The sequence below is a fragment of the Peromyscus eremicus genome, chromosome 14, assembly GCF_949786415.1.
Source record: "Peromyscus eremicus chromosome 14, PerEre_H2_v1, whole genome shotgun sequence".
Lineage (NCBI taxonomy): Eukaryota > Metazoa > Chordata > Mammalia > Rodentia > Cricetidae > Peromyscus > Peromyscus eremicus.
Genome location: NC_081430.1, coordinates 66,282,399 through 66,305,311, shown reverse-complemented (window position 1 = coordinate 66,305,311; position 22,913 = coordinate 66,282,399). Strand labels below are relative to the sequence as shown.

The window sequence follows — 22,913 nt, the reverse complement described above, 5'->3', positions numbered from 1 at the left end:
TGAAGATCCAAGGAAAAAGCCAGCCAATATATTAAACATAGAAGTCAGACAATGGTAGCACATGCCTTTAATGCTAGTATTCGGGAGGCAGAGATTCATTCAGATCTCTGTGAATTCAAAGCCACACTAGAAACAGACCCAGGCATGGTGGCACATGCCTTTAATCCCAGCACTAACCATGGAGGTCTGTATGTCTGTACAGACAGACAGGAAGTGATGTAGATGGGCAGAGAGATGAAGAGGGCAGGGACAGAAAGGCATATAGGTGTAGATATACAGGAAGTAACTCTCTCTTGGCTGAGGATTTCTAGCAGTAAGAATATAGCTGGCTTCTTTTTGCTTCCCTGATCTCTCAGTTTTTACCCTAATATCTGGCTCCAGGTTTTTTATTAATAAGACCATGTAGCAACTCATCTTACAGCCAGGTGTTGTGGCAAAGGCCTTCAATCCCAGCACTTGAGAGGCAAGGCAGTCGAATCTCTAGGAGTCCCAGGACAGCTAGGGCTGTTACACAGAGAAACCCTGTCTTGAAAAAATAAATATATATATATATATATATATATATATATATATATATATATATCCATCTCTATGACCCAAAATGACACAGAACTTGTAGATTATGCTTATACATCTCAAAATAGAGAATATTGGCCTTAACTTAAATACCTTGAAAAAGTTTTAACTTGCTTAAAGATGCAGGGCACCTAACATATACTCATCGTTGGAAAATATTTTTATTTAATTTGAGAAAAATTGGATCACATTTCTTTCATGACAGCCTGAAGAAATACATATATGCTATGTGCATAGTAGAATCCATGTAACAATACTGCTTACACAATCAGATTTTGTGACAAATATCTTTGTATTAAATGCTTTCATTCTATGTATGATATTTATAGTTCTTACTGTACATAGAATTTCAAAAGAGATGAAATGGCTCTTTGATATCTCTGTCAGTCATTTCCAGTGGCCCAACATCATTCACCCTCCTAGTAGTCACTAACAAGCACTTATCACTTGTCACATATGATTAAGTATATCTTCTGTGAGTTGACTTGATTGATACTATTGCTTGACTCCAAAATGTACCTGCTCTATGCCTTAAATTCTTGTAGCCTTGCGTCATCACTGTCCCAATTTAATGAATTAATTTGATCAAAAGCCATGTTTTAATATGAAATCTAATAAGAGAAATATAAATGTGTTTTTTACAAGTACAGTACATATATTTCAAATATTTCCAACAGGATTACCCAGATAGTAATTTCATTTAGTAGATCTCCCCAAGTGTTCCTCTAATTAATTCATGAATATGGAGAAGACTAAATTATATTTTCTCTACTTGGCTACAGTTTGTCACTGCTGAATGGAACATATGAAAGTCTCACCTCGGCTGAAACATCTCCAGATTTTCCTCGGTAGGGAATTTCATATGCCTGCATCTGATGCTTAGTGAGTCCTGCCGACTTCTCAGCAAGTTCCCTCCAACTTCTTCCAAGCTTAACAGCTGAGGTCAGTATAACAGCCTCTTGGATAAGACGTGCCACTAACGCTTGGCAATCCATCTTTAGCAGAGCCTGTGGCAGCAAGTATACATCATACTCAAATATAACTCATTGACTTTTTCCTTTAAACTACGATTTTCATTATGTTTTCTAAAAATTGGAATCCCTTTAGCCACCACACATATAGTTGAGGTTTTCAAACTCAGAACACTGATTTATATTTAAGAAAATTGAACAAGTAATCATAGTGATCACATATACTAGAATTAGGGGAGCATTAGTATAGCCTCAGTAGCTAACTATGGGATCATGGGTAAACCACTTTATTAATATATGTCTTAAAGTCTTTAACTACTAATGGAACAGTATCAACTGTTTTATCAGACTCCAGCAGTTGATAATCTCTGAATCTAGAGGTAATTACTCACTCCCCTCAAAACTTATTACTTACCTTAACAGAGGATTAACACATATCTATTTCAACAAAATGTGATTTAAATTTTTCCTAGAATCATGTATATTGAATAAACTCATGCTGCTCCTTTAATTTTGAACAAAGCTACAGATGTTTCTGAATTTAAATCATCTGCCTTCCTTACTACTAACATGATGCTGGTAACGTAAACCACAAAGTAATAAAGCAAATGTTCTCCTACGATGTGAAAGTGGAATGCTACCAGACTCCCTTTCTTCATTTATTGCACACTTGAGCTTTCTTTTTGACTATTTGTTTCTGGCAAGTATAAGAGTTTCTTTTATGCTTTGAGTATATTTTAAAAATATATGAATAGATACATATATCTATGCAAATAAGTCTGTAAACATGCTTGGCAGTCCTTTATTATGTAAGAGTACCTAGGAGTTTTATTTACCCATATGAAAGAGTAAATAAAGTTAAATTAATTGAAAAGGGCACTAATTAAAATCTACCATGTCTATCCTCATGAGATCCACAATTAAAAGGACAGTTCATGGACTCTAGACACTAGTTTTATTAAAGACCCCTCTTTTTATTCTGACAGTGGCGGCCCCAGTGAGAAGCAACCCCAAGTCAGAAGTCTTGCAAAGCACACTTGAGTTTTTATGGCATGGCTTTACAATGGCAAAGTACAATTTCATAAGAAGTATTTGATATACCATTGTAATGCTTTGTATAGTGGATATGGAGACAATACCATTCTGCCTAATCTTCTAGAACTAAGGTAAAAGCACATACTGAAGGGCTTTCAGAAATGTCACATATTAAGTAGACAAAAGCATTCACTCTAACAGCCGGGCAGTGGTGGCGCACGCCTTTAATCCCAGCACTCAGGAGGCAGAGCCAGGCGGATCTCTGTGAGTTCGAGGCCAGCCTGGGCTACCAAGTGAGTCCCAGGAAAGGCGCAAAGCTACACAGAGAAACCCTGTCTCGAAAAACCAAAAAAAAAAAAAAAAAAAAAAGCATTCACTCTTTACTTCTCAACTTGACCCATCAAGACACAGAGCAAGAAAAATTTACACTTAATGCAAAGGATGTTTGAAGATATAACTCTATACCACAGAAGGGTCAATAGTTTGCTAACAGATGGCCAAGCCTAAGCCTCTTTTAGAAGGATGTCCTGATGGCACCACTAAGGCTTAGTATTAGTTGTTTGGTCCATTAAGTCCACTCTCTTGAGTCTCTTGATTGGGTCTCTATCAGCATTGTCTAATCAAGATATTCTATGATTTATTATGCCCTCCCCAAACTACAGGTATGATCAGACCTGACTTATTTTCAGCTACCAAGAAAAGAAAGTAACTTTTTGTTTGTAGTTTTTTGAGTCTGTGATGAACAACATCTGAGTTACAAAAAGAAGCTGTTACAAAATGAATGTGTAGCTTATACTGAGCAGGACAGCTTCTAGTATTCAGTCATCTGGGCTCAATGGGAACACAGCATCTCATAATAAAACTGTCCACTTGCCAACTAGACAGCTCTCAAGTTTTACTGCTCATGGTGCCATTGTACAATCATTTCTTAAACATGCAAATTATAATTAATGTCACAGATTGAATTCATTCACCATTTTTTCTTTGCCGTTTCCAGCTTTATTAAAACTTACTTCTTAACATGTCTCTGCTCACTGCCTCAATCATTATTTCCATTCTTACAGGCACTGATTTCATACTTATGCTATTCAGTGCACTTACTAACATGTACTTACAAAAACATTTTATGTTATAGAATATTATTTTAAGATGTGTTACATTTGTTTATGCTGTGGAACATTTAATGATGCAAAGATGTGTTGCATTCTTTTATGCTGTATTTAACTTTGTAAAACTGTGTTACTTTGCCTGTGGAAAACACCTGATTGGTCTAATAAAGAGCTGAATAGCCAATAGCAAGGCAAGATAAAGGATAGGTGGGGCTGGCAGGCAGAAAGAATAAATAAGAGAAGAATTCTGGGAAGAGGAGATCAAGGAACAAGAAAAGAAGGAGAGGGAGTTGTCAGGGGCCATCCACCCAGCCACCCACCCACCCAGACAGCCATGGAGTAAGAGTGAAAGTAAGATACACAGAAGTAAGAAAGGGAAAAATCCCAGAGGCAAAAGGTAGACAGGATAATTTAAGAAAAGCTATCTAGAAACAAGCTAGGGTAAGGCCAGGCATTCATAAGAAATAATAAGCCTCCATGTTTTTTATTTGGGAACTGGGTGGCAGGCCCCCCAAAAGAGCAAGAGTAAAAAGCAACCAATGACAATTTTATGCTCCCCAACACACTATTTGAAGGTAGTTTTAGCATTTAGCATTTAGGAAGTATTAGCTACCTTCATACATTCATATTTTAATCTTCTTTAGAGATGTCATCTTGATATTTTGTTACTATAACACTGAATTTCTGTTTTAAATCCAATTACTTATAATTCTCCACAAGGCTTTTACATGCTAAAAAGAGTTGATCCTTGAGAATTCTATTAGAATATTAAATATAGTGTTAGCAGAATCATTGTTGGGGTCATGAATTATTATATACCAAAGAACATTAAAGTGATGAAATAGTGGATAATACTTATGTGTTTGAAGGAAACAAATATTGAAAAAGTGAGCCTCTAGTAAGGCCAGATCTTTTTGTTTGTTTGTTCTTCTTTACTTTCATGTAATGGAGCTCCTATGATATTTGAAGGGCTATCTAAATATTTGAGAAAAGAAGAGTTAATCTCTTAAATTTAAAGGAAAGGGCCCAACAAAAATACAACCTTTAAACCCTCTTTAAAGATGATTCTTGCAGACCGATTTTCTGACAAAATCATGATTGACTCTCAAATCATGAATCCAATGCTATGACCTTGTAGGAAAAGTTCCCAGGGACTTCAATGTATTTATGACTACTAGTTTTCATGTTTTTTATAAATATCAAGATCTCTAAATGAGTTATTACGATCAACCAATACTCACCACAATCAGTTCATAAAGAAACTTTCTGGTACTTCTGTCTTCGTGGCAATCTTCCTTTAACTTCTTGACAATGTAAGAAACCCTTTCTGGTTCCTTGTCTGCTTGAATTTGATCAAAATCTTCCTGTGCCAGATGTGAGTAGCCCAGGACATTAGCTAAAACTTTCCAGTCATGAATGTTTTCTGACACCAGGGTCAACATAACAGAGTATATATAAGTCAGATTTTTAAATGGCAAGGCAATTTGCTCCAAAAGATTCTTGGTTGTCAAACTGCCATCAGACAGAGACATCACTTGTTCTTTGGAAATCACTTTGACATTTTTGCAGTGCACAAGTCCGACCTTACCTCGGAGGACTCCTACATACCATTCTTTCACTTTGGATTGTCCAATGGCTCTTACTGTGCCTTCTCCAAGAAGGGCGATTGTATCCCCCTTTAAGTAATCAAGTAAGTAGTCAATCCTACTTTGCCTCAGGACCGTCTTCAGTGTGATCCCATAATTGGTAAAATTCATTTTTTTATCTTGGAAAGTGGGGTACTTAACAAGCCCCGCTGATAACAAAGGCACTCCCTTGCCTTCTCTCTCCTTCTGGAAATAGCTCTGAAGATGTGAGAGCCTTTTTAGGTTTGGGGCTGGATCAGGTGAAGTGACAAAAAATTGTGTGACTGGTTTTCCCCTGGGAGGCCCCACATGAACCCTGAAAACAAACAAGTGCATATCTCTGTGGTCAACTGAAGAAAAGGACATTTGTTGATGAACTACTGCACCTGCTTCCAATTGCCTTTGTGCAATTATTTTCCTTTCTCTCTCTACCTTTACTTCAAAATCAGGATCACATGAAAAAGCTGAAATAATTAAATCTTGTGGCTTGTCAAGTAAAAATGAATGCTTCCCCCAGAGATGAAATACTACCGGAGATACGTTTTTTCCACCCTTCTTAATGTCAGAGACTGTAAACTTTCCTGGCACATAGTTGTGTCCACAAACTGTGAAAACAGCAGTAAAACTTGGATGGATATATTTGGGTCCATAAATTCCAATGGAGGTGGTTTTATGAATATAATCCCAAATAGTAGCAGCTGGTGGCTGAATGGCCTTAGCTTGCACAGCTATGACTATGTACATTACAGGGCTCAGATCAAGAAACTTTGCTTGAATTGTGTCTTTGTAGAAATAGCAGTTGTTTAGTGCTTGGAAAGGGCCTTCTCTGTCCAGGCTGTGTAAACACACCATTTCTGTCATGACTTGGCTCAGAGGATCTATTTTCACTTCTGCTCCAATTTTCATCTCCAGCAAAATAGCTTCCATGGTCTTCAGGTTGCTTAACCTGATTTCCAACAGAGGGCTTACAGTGCAGGACAGATCATGGTTCAGCTTTGGTGGAGGATCCAGAAATGCTCTCAGAGATACCTCCTGGAATTCTCCTACAGCTACGTGTCCTTGGGGTACATGAACAGTGATATCTGAGTCGGGTAACTGCACTGATCCTCCGTGATGGTTTAATTTACAAACTGCAATAGTCTCTGCAATTTGTGTTTGAGCCCACCCAGGACTATGATTAACTATATTCAGATCTAGGCAAGAGCGGGCCAGCTGACGTTGACTTAGCCAAGCCATTTTATATGCTTCCCGGTCATTTTGAAGCCATTCTAAGTCTTGTATTAGGATCTGGTCAGAGCTATGTATACTTTGATGAGTATGTGTTGTATCATCTAAGATGTCCAGGAGTTCTGAAACACTTTTAGATCTTCCTGACTTCCTTGAGGAAGATGGCCTAAGCAACTGATCCATGTCAAGTTCATCACCAGAGGAATCAAAAGAATTCCCTGTTTCTATTTGTCTTGAAAAAAGAAAAGGATCCTCCTTCAAAATGGACATATTATCTCTCTTTTGGTTATTTCTTAGCTGAGTGATGTCATCCAGAAATGGGTTTGAGGCAGACAGCTCATTCCAGAATGGATTGGTAGCTTTTGCAGCACTATCGCCATGGTGTACAGAAGCATCTGGCCAGTTGTGAGGAAAGCCGAGCTTCTGGCTTGCTTGATATTTAAACAAAAACAAAGCAAAAAATAAATAAATAAAGTGGGAGTCTGAGATACAACCATGATTGATTTATTCATACTTTAAAAATTCAAAATATACTTCAGGTTTTGATTTTTAAGGCTGCTGTCCACTACAAGCTCAGTAGTAAATCATATCAATTTGTTTATAATGAGGAAAAGGGAATTTTATACCAAGTTATTTTGAGTACAGGTACATTAATTTTATCTTAAGGTATCATGAAACATAAAGTGAATGAATGTTGAGTATAGTAGATAATTACATATAACAACACACTAATAATGTATTTAACACATTTACTTATACTTACATAAAGTTATGCCTAATTATTTTATGTTTCATTTACCTAAACTCCTGAAAAAACAGCCAACATCCAGATTTTTCTAAACATTGAGCTGTTGGTCTCATTATGTCCAAAGGATCAATTTGATGTCTTTCTTTTCAAATAATACCTAAGGAATGTCAAACAAATCCATACATACTTAAAATAATTTTCTAAACAATCTTCTAAGTTAAAGTTATCATTAATTATTCATGTTCTGGTAACATTGTATTAATAAATTTAACATTACATTTTGTATGTGTGTGAAAAACACATTGAAAAAAACAGATTGACAGTGAAGTTACTGCCCGCAGGAATTCAATGGACTTTATGGGATGCCACTAGAAACAGAAACTTTATTATGTCTCTGGAAAGGGCTTGAAGAGCACATAAAAACTTCCTCAACACATCCCATAGCATCAAGGTTATTTTTATGTTCAGAGGGGCTTCTGTTTGGCTCTTTCATAGAAACTACTAGTCACAAACGTGAAGGTTTCGTGTATTCGCTGCTGCCTCAGGCACAATGAAAGCAATCATGCACAACTGAGTTATCTGAAGTTTTCTGGAAACAAGAGTTTCAGAAAATTGTTACTTTTTTCCCCCTGATATTCATAGAGCATTTATTTTGCTTTAAGTGAGTTATGCTACTTATTAAAAAGTATAAGATGGATTTTGAAAAACAGAAATAGTATTTCTCTTATTATCACACATCCTCAATCCTTCTACCCCAACTCTCTCAAAACTCATTTTTTCCCCTCTGATATCAGGTAAATTGGATTCTAATTCATGAAGATTATTAGGCTGCTTCAGTCTCTGCTTGTCTCCATTGAAGTGTACAATATTTGCAGGACATATTATTCATTTATTAATAAATTTATGCCTCTTTATGATATTTATTATAATCTGTGAGTATTCTTTATTTATTTGTGTGTGTGTGCATGTGTGTGCATGTGTGTGTGTGGTGCAAATGTGTGTGGTGCATGTATGTGTATGTGGTGCATGTGTGTGTATGTGATGCATGTGTGTGTGGTATATGTGTATATGTGGTGCATGTGTGTGTGTGTGTGTGCATGTGTGTGTGGTGCATGTGTGTGTATGTGGTATATGTGTGTGTGGTGCATGTATGTGTGTGTGGTGCATGTGTGTGTGGGGGGGTGCATGTGTGTATGTGTGTGTGTGGTGCATGTGTGTGTGGTGCATGTGTGTGGGAGGGAATGTGCATATAATTACATCTCTATTTGAAGGTCAGAAGTTGACATTAAGTGTCTCCCTCTATCACAGTTCACCTTATTTTGTGAGAGAGGGTCCCTCATTGAACCTGGAGCTCATTTGCCACACTTGCTGGGCAGTAAGCTCCAACAAATCTGCCTGTTTCTGATCCTCTAGTACTAGGACTACAGATGCACACCCCATGCCTGGCTTTTAATGTATACAGGCAAAATAAAGCCTTGTCCTCATGCTTAAGTGGAAAGCACTTTACCCACCGAGGCATCTCTCTAGCCCATATTAGTGTACTTTCTTTTTTTTTTTTTTTTTTTTTTTGGTTTTTCGAGACAGGGTTTCTCTGTGTAGCTTTGCACCTTTCCTGGAACTCACTCTGTAGCCCAGGCTGGCCTCGAACTCGCAGAGATCCACCTGGCTCTGCCTCCCGAGTGCTGGGACTAAAGGCAGGCACCACCACCGCCCGGCATTAGTGTACTTTCTTAAGAAAACATTTATCTTTAATGATATTCTATTTGTGATAGCACTTGTACTTGGTAGTTTTATAAATCTTCTATAGTATTTTTTAGAGTATATATAAAAATATACTTTTTTCATATGTATAGGAAATGATTTGACTTAATTCCACAGAAATATTACCATATTATAAATTCTTGTACCTGTAATATTATGATTTTTTGAGAGTGTTGAGGCTTCCATGTCAACCAAATTTCCTTCAGATCTACTTCGAGCAATTCCTCTTGGCCAGCGGTAGGCTCTTTCACTGATTAGCATCTTGCCACCTATAAAGCAATTAGAGGCATATTTATTGTAAGCACATATAAGTAAGCTGGCAGAGGAAACAATCTAAAAAAAATGGTCATTCATACTTAAACAGAAAACTTCGTGTAAGAATATCTACACAGAGCTGGGCAATGGTCACCCATGCCTTTAATGCCAGCACTACAAAGCAAGTTCCAGAACAGCCAGAGCTGTTACACAGAACACAGGTCTCTGTTTCTGGTAAATATCCTGAAATGAGTGTTATCACATTTTTGAAAAATGCCAACTCTAGATTAATCTCAAACAAAGAATTTACCCTGGAAATGCCTTCATTAATGAGTCAATGTAAAGCAATCAATGAACATCTCAAAGATAAGAGAAAGAATAATAAGTTGACACTTACATAGATAATCTCTGATTACTAGAAAATCAAACTAATCTCAAAATTCCCAAATTCTTCTATGTAGCTAGAGTTTTCCTGCCTTGCCCACAGTCAGGACAAATCTTTGTCACCCGCCAGTCCCACAGCCACTCAAACCTGACCAAGTAAACACAGAGACTTATATTGGTTACAAACTGTATGGCCGTGGCAGGCTTCCTGCTAACTTTTCTTACAGCTTAAATTAATCCATTTCTATAAATCTATACCTTGCCACTTGGCTCGTGGCTTACTGGCATCTTCACATGCTGTTTGTCATCGTCGGCTGGCAGTGTCTCTCTCTCAGCCTTCCACTTCCCAGCTTTATTCTCCTCCTTGTCCCACCTATACTTCCTGCCTGGCCACTGGCCAATCAGTGATTTATTTATTGACCAATCAGCAACACACTTGACATACAGACCATCCCACAGCACTTCTACATGTCCAATGCAATCCCATGAAAAATTACATTATATATATTATATGTATATGAGTATGTTTGTAACTTTCCCTTTTATTTTTAATTGAAAAATCAAAATTGTTGTATTTATCATACAAAGTATGCTGTTTTTGAAACATGTTTAAAACACGTTTTTGTCATTGAAAATGCCAAAGACAAATGTTAAAGATAATCCAGGTAATATTCATTGCCTACCAGCTATCAGCATTTATTATAAATGTGTGCGAAGTAATACAATGTGAAATCGGAACAGAAATATACCAAGGATACAGAACTGCCACCTCAGAAGGAGTCTCATACTCATATAAATCTTGATATCCACCTGACTGAGGCAGCCATGAAGAGCAATGTAGGAGTCATGAATTACTCATTGTCAATATCAAAAAAACAACAATATCCTATCCCCCTCTCCAAAGTCTTCCTATGTAGCCTTGGCTGGCCTGTAACTCACTGTATAAACCAAGTCCACTGTGTAAAGAGGTCCATTTGTCTTTGTCTTCCAAGCATTGATGATATGAAGGGGGAAATTGAAAAAAAATGGGGGAGGGGACTGACTAGGGAATGAGGGAGGAAAGGCAATTCAGAGGGAGAGGAGGAATAAGTAATACTAAAGCTGTTTGAAAAGGCCATAGGGAATCATATTATTTCATATTTACTAAAATTATGTATATATAAATTACACATGTATGTACCTTAAAAGATGTTATGCCACTTATGATGACAATGCTCCCCCAAAAGCCATAAGCATCTAACAAAACCTCATTGCCAGGCATGGGAAACCTCCTTTTGAGTTGTTGGTCAGAGAAGACCACCCTAAGAATATAGATTACTGCCATCGCCCTTGGTTGCCTCCTACAAATTGAAGGTAAGATCCTATTGCTGAAGACATCAGATACTTCAGGTAGAGGAGAAACTGAGTTAGATCTGACCTGGAAGCCTCCTCCCTGGGTATTAATTCTCATAGTACTACAAGGAGCTATGCAAGCTGCCAAGGGAAAAAGAAGCAATCAAGGTGTAATTGTGGCACTGAGGGTAACCAGCAGCCATCTAACTGGACTTAAGGCCTGCTTAATAGAAGGGAATGCATGCCAGACACTGTAAACCTAGCCTACTGAGGCCTATGACCCCAGAGGAGAACCTACTGCTGCCACTTTCCTAAACCTGTATAATTTCTAACTGCATTCTAAATACTCATCCTTATACCCACAGACAGGTGTAGCTCTCACCCTTCATCAAAAATGCTTCTTTCTGCAGCAGATGGATGATGACAGAAGGCCACAACTGGTCAAAATGTAGAGAACAACTGACTATGGGGTACCCACCCCAATAGATACATCTACAACACAACCCTTACACACAAAGCTCAGGAAACATTTCAGAAGGATGGGTGGGAAGACTGTAAGAGCCAGAGGACCAGGAAATAAACTTCAAGATAGTATCTTTTGTATATGACAGGAAAGCTTTACCTGTGAAAGCTCACCAATAATATAGCCTAAAGAGAAAACCTAGCAAAAAGGGAAAGTGCATATACTCTGGTGGAAGTATTAATAGATACAACCACTTGAAGTCCATCTGGCAAGATTTGTGAGGACGTTCACAGCCTGGTATCCAGGGATTTCAATTCCACCCCATTGCTTTTGCTCTTCTAAAACTCTATAGGTGACTAAAGAATGCTGAGGTCTGACAAAGTAGTCTTCCCTAGAACACAACAATTGGCTATTCAATATCAAATGGTCATTCCTGAAAACATACATACAAGTGACGTCATACAAACTGAGCAATTTAGGAATATATATGTATAAGCATATATATGTAACAATAATTAATAAAAACAAACAATTACATTGTTACAAATGTAATTCCTAATGTAACAACAAATATGAACTTGAAAGAGAGCAAGGAGGGGTATATGTGAATGCTTGAAGGGAGGAAAGGGAAGGGAGAAATGTAATTATAATCTCAAAAGTAAAAGAAATATTTTAAAAAGGAGATTATACATGAATGCTTATTAATTATGTAAATATAAACTGAATTTAAATAAATATCTTTTATCACATAAATGGATAAATAAATTATGGTATTTTAACATAACAGTACTATTCAACAGTGAAGACAGATGAACTACAGTTAAAAGTATAAACATTATGTTAAGGGTTCTCATTTCCTGAGTGAGAGTCAGTTAGTGTTACATACAGCTTTCTCTTTGGTCCTTGACACTGAGAACAGATGTTTAAGAATCTGATTTTCAGTGGAAAAAAATAAGCCTCAAGGGGCTGCAGAGACGACTGTGTTTGGAGCACTTGCTGCTCTTCCAGAAGACATGTGTTTGAGTCCCAGCATTCTTATAGCGGCTCTCTGCCATATGTAACTTTAGTACCAGGGCATCCAACGCCATCTTCTGGCCTCTGATGGCACTGCATGCAAATGGTGAAAAGATGCTAAAACATGTAAAAGAAAAAATTTTCAAGCCCAAGTCACAGGACGTGACTACCCTGAAGCAGATGACTGACACAGAAAAACTTCCTTCCTGATGTTACAGCAGCACACGCACCTAGTCACCCAAGACACCATTTTCTCTGTCTTAAAGTTACCAATGTTGCATCCATTGCATCCTAAGACTAGCCAATCTTCCAGTCCACATTCTAGCAATAGTCTTCTTGTTCTTAATAATGTGCTGCCTATAACTCCTTCAAGTAGACCTTCCTATTTGGCATAATCCTTTTAAGTTGCTGACCTCTTTTCAAAAGAAGTTTTTTTGGGTTTTGTCGTTGTTTCCCCAGAAGTGGTGATTCATGCCTTTAAAACCAGGTCTTGGGAAGTTGAGGCAGTGGGATTTCTGTGAGGTCAAGGCCAGGCTGGATTGCAAAGTAAGTTCCAAGCCAGAGTGAGGTACCAAGGAAGATATGGCTCACATAAAAATACATTTAAAAAAAGAAATTAAAAGCCTTTTCTGGTTTTATAATGAGGAACAAAAGAGAAGAAAGGAGAAGTAAGTGGAAAGGAAGGAGGACGTTTTCCAAGACGTGGGCAAACGTATCTTAAAAGGTAGCATAATAAAAAACCTAAATGGTTCAATAACAAACTTTCCTCTTATACGGTAAATTACATTGAAAATTGAGTAAAAATAAATGAATTATGCAATATGCAAATTTCTTTGAATCCTCAAGTTTCCTGGCAGCCCTTTAAAAATTCTGTGGTTGGATTTTACCAAGCATGATGTCCAAAGTTAAAAGTCCTTAGCAAACCATAGGCTGACAAAGCTCAATCCTTCAGCAAAATTTAGCAAACTCTAATAAACAAACAAACAAAAAGCTCAAGTCTTTCCATGGAAAAGCATTTTCAGAAAGATAAAGTACATTTTAAATAGAAACCAATTTAACCATCTGTCTGAGCGCTTTTCTCTCTTATGGGGAAAAAGCACAACAAAGGACAATTTACATTCCAAGATTCCTTTGAAATGAATAACCTTCCAAGTTAAAAAAATTATAATCCATTGAAATAAAACAAGAAGCCCTTACTCACAGGGAAAGCACCCCCAGGGTTTTGGGTAGTTATATTAATATTACTGAAGAACCATAACATTTCAGGAAGGACAAGCACAAGCTCCTTGCTGAAAGATCATAGCATCTTGGGAACACAGGCACTTGTAGTTCAAAGATTCATCCTTCAGTCCAGCAACCCCAGTCATCCACTGTCCCTCCACCTGGTTGTTTTAAACCTGTGTACCAGATTCACCTTCAGGTCTAATCAAATACAGCCTGCTGGGCTCACCTCCATGTTTCTGCTGTAGAAAGTCTGGGTTTAAGGCTAAGAATCCAAAACAAAGCTGGCCAGTGACTGTTGTGTTTGTGGGAAGCTCATGCTGAGAGACACACTCCAAAAACTCCTGTGCTTTCCTAGCTGGCCTCCAGGCCGTTCTCAACAACCCCTGCAATTCTTCCTGTCCCAATCTTTCAGTATGTACACTGCACCACAGTACTAGGTCCTAAATCTGGATTAGCATGTGGACAAGGGGAGAGGTGGAATGGGGAAACAATCTAGGCTAGCGTGACAGACGGAAGAGTGAGCCTACTGCAGAGAACAAGGCTTGTTTACCCAGGGTAGCAAAGAGCACAGCCACACTTAATCACTCTCCTATGTTTTCTTGCAGTTTTACTCAAGGGCAGCCATTATCTAAAGCAGCATTTGTTTTCAGACATTGTCTAGAGAAGCACGAACCCAGTTTTCTAGAAAGAGCAGATGTCCAAAAATCCATCTCCTATCCACTTAATTTGGAACACAGGGTTTCTGGTGTGTCTTTTACTTATTCTGAACTCTTAAACCCCATTCCCTACCCTTTTCTTAAAGAACTGATGAGCAAAGTTTTGTCATTGAGTTATTTTGCTAGTAGTACACCAGCCCTTAAGCAACTGGGGAAACTTAAATGTTTCAAGTTTTTTGAGGGAAGAAAAAGGTGGCGAGGGGTGTGGATTTTTTTGTTGTTTGTTTTTTTTTTTTTTTTTAAAGAACCTGAAAACAATAAAACCAATGCACTGTAAAAGATTTGTTTCACCGGGCGGTGGTGGCACAGGCCTTTAATCCCAGCACTCGGGAGGCAGAGGCAGGCAGATCTTTGTGAGTTCGAGGACAGCCTGGTCTACAGAGCGAGATCCAGGAAAGGTACAAAGCTACACAGAGAAACCCTGTCTCGGAAAAAAAAAAAAAAAAAAAAAGATTTCTTTCTTTAAAAAGGTCAATCTGTCTTCCTCATGGTGGGGATGGAAACAGAGGCCTTGCACATTTTAGGGAAGGGCTCTAGCACTAAGCTATTCCCAGCCATTTAAAATGTTTACAGTGGTCTTTATATAATGAAAATCAATCAGTATTATAGAAATCAGAGGTTCAGGATATCTTCATTAGTCTTTGAATGTCTCGATCCCTGTTATTTCCAAAGACCTGCACTGTATTTAGTTTTTCCCATGGTGTGTTATGTGGCTTTAAAATATAAATTAGTCTATGACAGCTACCACTCTTATAGATGAAAACAAACACTAAAATGTCAGGAAAGAAACTGATAGACTAATAGACTTTTATTTTACTTTTAAATGTCAAACCTGCCCAAATAATATTACCTTACCATAAAAATGCAATTGGTATAGAAGACCTGACTGGCTGACAAAGGAATCATTGTCACTGAAGACATTAACTAGCATGTTAATGGTCTATACACTGGTGAGTATGTGGCCTTCTTGGATGTCATCCCTAGGGTACCTTCTGATGGAGACGTACATACCCTAACACCAGTCCAGTATTTGTTAATCTCTGACCATTCTGAGCAAATATTTAATAGGTTTGACAGCCTGATAGCAAATTCCACAAGTCACTTTAGATTCTCTGGGGAGGGTAGCAGAGAGCTTGTCTCAGGTAGTTTAATAAAAGATAGTATTTTCTATGATGCTTCTAGCACTGGTAGCTCAAATCACTTCATCAGTACATTTTCTTGTTAATATTACTATGCAAGGTGTGGTATTGATCACTTGTTTACTGGCATTTACTGGCAGAACTTAAATTCAGGGAAATTATAAAATTCTGCAACATGTATCACATTAGCATATGTCAGAAGCAGAGAGCTGACAGGTCAGAATCTGCTGTGCTTAATGATGTAGCAAAGGAACAGCTCCACATTCTTCATTCTTGAAGGCAAATTATCAGGGACTCTGAACAGATAAATACCTCAAAAATTTAAACAAGGGTCATAAGAGCTAGTAATTTTGAGAGCTTTGTGTATTTTTGTACCCTGGGTGGTGAAGAGTTGTCTTGGATGCGGTCTTGAAAGATGATCCTCAAGTTCACTAGCATTTTCGTCATCGGTGTGTGACTTCTTGTCCAGTAATATCAGACCGCTCTCAGAAGGGCCCTTTGCTTAATATAATGATCAGCTGAAATATTTATTATATTTTGGACAAGTGTCACCACAGTGACTAAACATCTGAGAAAAACAAGGGAAGAAAGACTTATTTTAGTTCATGGTATTAGAGACATTGATCCATGATTAGCTGGTTCCATTGCTCTTAGGCCTATGGTAGGCAGAAGCATCATGGTGGAAGGGCATGGTTGAGGAAATCATCTCACATAGTGGCATCCAGGAAGCAGACAAAAGACAGAGAGGAAGTGTCTAGGACAAAACATAGTCTTCAAAGACGCTTGATGGCTTACTTCCTTAAATTATTCCTATCTCCTAGTAGTACAGCTTGATTAACACAGAACTCTCATGATCCAATCATAAGTCAAAAGTACATCAGCTGGCAACCAAACCTTACTTAATACCTAATAAGCCTTTAGGGAGGTATTTGATACAACAAGGTTATAACAAGGTTCTATATTTTCATTGAAAACTGTCAATTATGCATGTCAATTATTCTGGTTTACAAAGCAGACAGTGTTTACCCTTCAGAACCAGATATATAGCTGAAATTACAAGTGGCCATGAAGAGGGGCGGGGAGGGAGTATTGGTTTTAATGAAAAAAAATGTTTTACAATCAATGAAATCAAGCTGCAGAGAAGTCAAGTATGAGTATGGCTAAGGTTCAAGTTCATCATCAAGTAGGTTTGTGAGTTAAATAGCCACTGACTGACTCTGAAATCCACAGGAAGGAATTGTGGGAACAGTGCTACTGATTTCCATTAACCCCACCAATGTAGAAAATGATTGTTATATACTAGCAAAAGTCATCATGACTTAGAGTTTAAGATAAGTACCAAACATGGCAAAGATAGAAAAAAAGGTTTGTTAGGGAACTAAATAGATATAAGCAAGTTTGGAAGCCATTAAGGATGGACTCCCCTCTCATTATAAGCTTTATCACAACTTAAAATCTTAAAATACCATGGTGGAAGTATCAGAGGTTTGTTGAGGCAAATAGATAGACAGACAGACAGCTAGATATATAGATGATAGATAGATAGATAGATGATAGATAGATAGATAGATAGATAGATAGATAGATGATAGATAGATAGATAGATAGATAGATAGATAGATAGATTAAATAGATAGATAGATAGATAGATAGATAGATAGATAGATAGATAGATAGATAGATAGATAGATAGATGATAGATAGATAGATAGATAAGTAAATTAATAAAATATAGCCTGTTTTGAAAGTTCAGAGCATGGTTCCTGAAGAAAGGAATATTCAATGTAGGATTGCAGATTTCTGATAAACTATACATTGTAAAAGATCAATCTTTTAAGATTAAGCTAAGACTATAATTGTCAGTGGATATTTGCTATTTTAATTTTATCTATTTTCAAGTAGGTTCATTTTACATGGCTATGCATATATATATATATATATATATATATATATATATATATACCTAAACACCATTCTTTGGTTCAAAAAGAATTTGAGAACACTTACAAATATTCAAGTAACACAAGTTTAAACATAGAAGTGTATATTATTCTTGGGTAAAAATGTTAAAATCAAAACAAGTAAAAGAATAAATTAGAGGTAACATTTGCAGGAAGTTGGTGGGAAGATCAAAATAAAAATATTTTCAAACAGTGTGCTGGACGTTCCAGTTTACTTAGTAGCAATGATCCAAAAATGGGACTCTTTCTTTGTAAAAGTGACTGCATTAGGAAAATACTATTATGTCCAAGCTTCTCAGTGAGCATGTGTTACAAATCAAACACTTAGCAGAGACACAGCATTGTTGGGGAAGAAGAGTGAGGAGCATCGCATTAACCTACTGAGAATAACTTCTTACAGTCATGTCAACAGCAAATCCCTTTCTCTGAACTCTCTTGATACATTCAGTGCCATCTTACCTATAGCCAATTCTGTCAGATCAGATGGGAATTGTGGATCTAGCCAATCAGCTCCCTGCCTCAGATTCTAACATATGAATATGTATCAGGCTAGTCCCAAAATGAGAAAAAACACAATGCACCTGCCTAGTGAGACATAGTGGACACAGCTTTTCTCATCTGAATTTCTATTGACAAATTTCAGGTTAAAAAGACAAATTCTGACTCCCATATCCTGAGCAACTTTCTCCTGAGACCCTAACAGTTGGCTATATAAAAGACATTCATCTCTCAAGGAGCTAAAACATAGGCTACGGCAGAAGATGACTCTGTATCTGTATATTGTACTGGGATAATGGTTGCAGTGTTTCTAGACTGCAGAGTGAGCATTAGTACTTTATGAAAATTGTTAGTGTATTTGTTACTATTGTCAACATAGGGCATTTCTCAACATTAACTCTAAGCATTAAATGTTCCTAACAAACTCTTGGGGATGAATTAGCCCAGAACTGGGCAAGTCGAGTTGCTGTTTGAGTTGTCAGCTGTGACTTCTGTGACATAATTGTTAATTTAAAACATGGCCACTCCCCACCCCACCCCACACCTTACTATACAAGAGAAGTATCTGGGCTGTGTTTTTCTAAAGACACATATATCAACTCCTGATTGAAAAGGGCTAAACCCAAAGTGGCATTTACAGTGTAAGTAATAAAGCCAAAGCTTCATGCCCTCAAATTCCAAGCAACTGAACCTTCGTCAGAGTTTGTTTTTTTATTCCATTCAAAGCAGCCATGCCAGTAAATCAAAAGCACTTCCTGATTGTCTCTGACCCATGTTTTTGGTATTCTTTTCTTACACAGAAATGCATTTTAAAAAGCACAAAGACTTTGGAGTCAGAATTCTCTTGTTTCAAGTCTTTACATATAAGCTTGGGAAATAGCAAACATTTCTAGGTGCTGTGTATTATCTGTAAATAATAAAATATTACTTTATTAATTTTTAATATTTTCATAGTCTTTGTCATGCTACAACAAGGATTAAATGAAATGTTACATAAAAATGGTCAGGTGAGGAGATCCTTCTTCTCGTCCACTGCTTCTTTGGATTATTCAGAGAGAAAAGTTAGAAAAAACTTGGTCAAGTGGTTGGCTCTAGCTATGGCTTCTGGCACAGATGCCTTGAGAATCCAGGCTCCCTCCCCACATCCTTCCCTCCATCCCTAAGAAACAGAAATACCTACCAACTAGTTGCATCGTGAGACCCTATATTATATTCTCTTTTACACACTCACATACAGTGTTACCATCTGTTGCCATTATTTCTGCCAAAAAGAAGGCTTGGACTCATGACAACAGAGGTATGTACAGTGGGCTGCAGCAGAAACGATGTTGTCATTGAAATTAAAGGTATAATTTTTAATCAAAACCTAGAAATAAACACTAGACTGAGCACCAATTTTCTCATCTATAAAGAGAAGATAAAATAAACTTTAAATTACATCTTAAACTTTTAAAATAAAAATTAAATATTATGAACTTTCAATAGAAATTGGACACTGCTCAACATGATTTTCCTTTTCTTTTTAGCACATTGGTGCCATTTCTGATTGTGTGTTTTGCATTTGGACTCTTTTTTGTTTGTTTGTTTTTTGTTTTTTGTTTTTTGTTTTTCGAGACAGGGTTTCTCTGTGTAGCTTTGCGCCTTTCCTGGGACTCACTTGGTAGCCCAGGCTGGCCTTGAACTCACAGAGATCCGCCTGGCTCTGCCTCCCGAGTGCTGGGATTAAAGGCGTGCGCCACCACCGCCCGGCCGTTTGGACTCTTATAGTCCAGGCTGGCCTGGAATTTGCCATGTAGCAAAGGATGACCTTCAACTCCTGGTTTTCCTGCCTCTGTTTCCCAAGTCTTGGAATTTCAGGTATATACCACCATAACCTGGCCTTAATTCTAATGGTTTTATACAAGAATGATGAGCAGTTACAAACAATATACTTAAAGGAAGTTGGAAAAGAGGAGGCATAGGCATGTAACTCAGGGGTAGAGTGCTTGCCAACACGTTCAAGACTCTGAGCTCAATCCCTAGTACCAAAAGTATTAGAGAGCAGAAAAAGAATAAACACTATGTAGATTTAGTGTCATTCTGGCTAAATTTAATGTTCAATCTGACAGCAGCCTTTGCAACTCACTGGAAAGGTAATCGAAAAATATAGTTAACATTTGATTTTATCAGCCTTTTTGTAATAAAATTTAATGCCTTTTAGCCTATTCTTGCTCCATTGTTAATGTATGGAATTAATCATGTGTCTCAATACTCACAGAAACATACTCTCAGATCAACACTTTGTGCATACCCACTGCTAAACTTAATGTATATATATGAGTATACAAATATATGAATTATAACTAAATTAAATCTATTTCTAAGAGACTGAAAAAATAAATGCAAAGGAAATCATCAGAACTCAATCAGCAGAATTATCCTTCAATTTTTTATCATAAAATGAACTTAAAATTTGTTACTAAGCAGTCCAAAGCACCTACGAACCTTTGTAAGAGGGAGCTCCCATCTCTACACTCACTTCACTCCAAGAAAATCGACTTTTCTGTCTGCTAAGACCCTCTGCCTCTCTGTGGGGCTGGTAGGCAGGCACCTTGTGATCAGCTGAGGATACTGGAAGAATGCCGGGAGTTTTGTGCACAGCACCACCTGGTGCCAGCTCAGGGTCTTTCTAGAGTGCAGAGGTGAGGTTCTGTATTGTTCTTGCTTGCTGCCTGGCCTCCCAAAACAGACTTGTATAAAACAGTGGCTCTCAACCATTCCTCTACATCAAAATCAAATTTCGAGCTTAAAAAAATTACAGAAGTCAAGAAACCAGCGCAAGAGTCTGAGACAGAGTTCAGGCATATATATATAATTTATATATTATATATTGTGTATTATATTTATATTTTTATACACACACATTCATAAATAATCTCCCAGGAAGTTCCAATCCACAAACAACACTGAGGGGCACTAAATCATAGTATGAGATGGTAAGAATGTGAATGCTTCATTTTGTTTTATACAAGCACATTTTGCTGAGTATATAAAATAAATGGCAGTTCAAAATGGACATTCTTTCAAGACAATAGTCCACTAGCCAAGATACTTATTGGGACAGTGTTATAGATACAGCATTTAAATGTTGTAAAGGAAAATCTCAACTCCTGAATGGCATGAACATATTGGAAGCTGATTTTGCTCTAAACTTTAGGGACAATTACTTTGTCCTCAAAAATGGTGTTGTGGGATTCAGTGTCTCCTTGTCTTTTCTCAAGCTTAAAACTGTAAAATCTAGACAGAAATGCCCTTGACATTAAAACAAGTAAAGTGTGTTTTTCACAAAAGCTTTTGTTCTGCTTTAATTTAGGCAAAATTATTTCTTGTGGTTCAGGTGGAATTTTCTATCCCAGCACCAAAGTAAATTGATGATGGAAACTGAGATCAGCCACCCACAAAAATGTGTGTTTGCCTTCCATTTCTTTCTTCAAATGCCTATAACACACAGGCAATCTGATTCATCCTAGCTACATGTCATCTTAGCCTATGCCGTCATTCCAGATCATCCCAGAGACACTGCTAATAGTCTGCTTTAGGGCTGACAAGGTTGGCTAGGATTAGCACCATTGGCTTTGTTGGAGAAATTAGCTCTGAATGTGAGGCTGAAGAACTCTGTTTATATTTTAAAGAGCAATTGTGTCACATGAGCATGTGCAAAATAGATAATTACCTCCCTTTGAATCCATAAGTGCTAATGTGAATTTTAGGAACTGATAGATTCAAGGAACCCTAACCCTAACCCTGAGTGGACAGATGGTCAGGTGAATGAAAGAGCATCACAGACTGAGCACTGTAGTGTGACTTCCTGAAGAACAGGGACTGCCTGAGTCAGATTTGTAGCCCAGCACTTGCCAAGACTCATGATAGTAAGCCCTTAGCAATATTAATGGAATGGTTCAAATTAAATAATGCATACATGCAATGTATGTCGAAAGATATAAGAAGATTAGATAGGACTTGCCAGAGAGCTAGATGGCTGCTCATCTGTAATTATCATGTTGAGACCTCACCTGTCTAAAATGCACAGAACTCTATGTATCTCAAGGAAGAAATGTAAGAAAATAATTCCAAAGCTTTGAGGCTTAAAAACAGTGAAACTGCTAGAACTTACACGGGAGAAAGATATATGGTTTGGAAAGATATAAAGCTCTTCGAGAGGACCTGAGTTCAATTTGTGGTACCCATGTCAGGTACCTGTAACTTCGGCTCCAGAGGGACCCAACACCTCTGGCCTCTACTGGCACCTACATTTTTGCAGATAGATACATACAGACACACATACATATGCATAATTAAAAATAATAAAATGAAATAAAAGCAAGATATATATTATAATCCGATTTCTTATGTGTATACAAATGCATACAAACTGGAATTTTAATAGAAAAAGTACAATACATAAAAATTTTAACATTTAATATATATCATTCAAAATGATGTTTTCTCATTTATTCACATAAAATATTTTGATAAAAGAAAATGTAAATCATGTATTAAAAGAATGTATATAACCAGGAAAACTGATGAATACTTGTGATCTCAGCATTGAGGAAGCTAAAACAGGAACATTTTGAGCTCAAAAATAAAGTTAAAATTAAGTATGTACTGTGTGTTTATCTCCAAATGTGAATTAATATTAAATTCTTCCTCTCATGAATAGTCAATCATAACTTCTATATTAGTTACTTTTCTGTTGCTGGAATAAAATACTTTGACCAAGGCAACTTACAGAGGAGTTTATTTGGGCTTATTGTTCCAGAGCAATAAAGGATCTGTCATAGCAGGGAGGCATGGCAAGCAAGCAAAAGACATGGCATCTGGAACAGAATGCTG

General features: G+C 37.3%; 1 protein-coding gene across 1 annotated transcript in view; it reads right to left on the bottom strand.

The window, feature by feature from the left end:
* Positions 1-16,579, bottom strand: part of Macc1 (MET transcriptional regulator MACC1) — a 30,105-nt gene extending 13,526 nt beyond the window's left edge. Inside the window, exons 1-4 of the mRNA XM_059279423.1 lie at positions 15,955-16,579; positions 9,199-9,321; positions 4,933-6,974; positions 1,395-1,583 (exon numbers count right to left, since the gene is read on the bottom strand). Coding sequence (XP_059135406.1) covers positions 1,395-1,583; positions 4,933-6,974; positions 9,199-9,313 — 2,346 coding nt within the window. The 5' untranslated portion in view covers positions 9,314-9,321; positions 15,955-16,579. The remainder of the gene's footprint in view (positions 1-1,394; positions 1,584-4,932; positions 6,975-9,198; positions 9,322-15,954) is intronic.
* Positions 16,580-22,913: the final 6,334 nt, after the last annotated feature.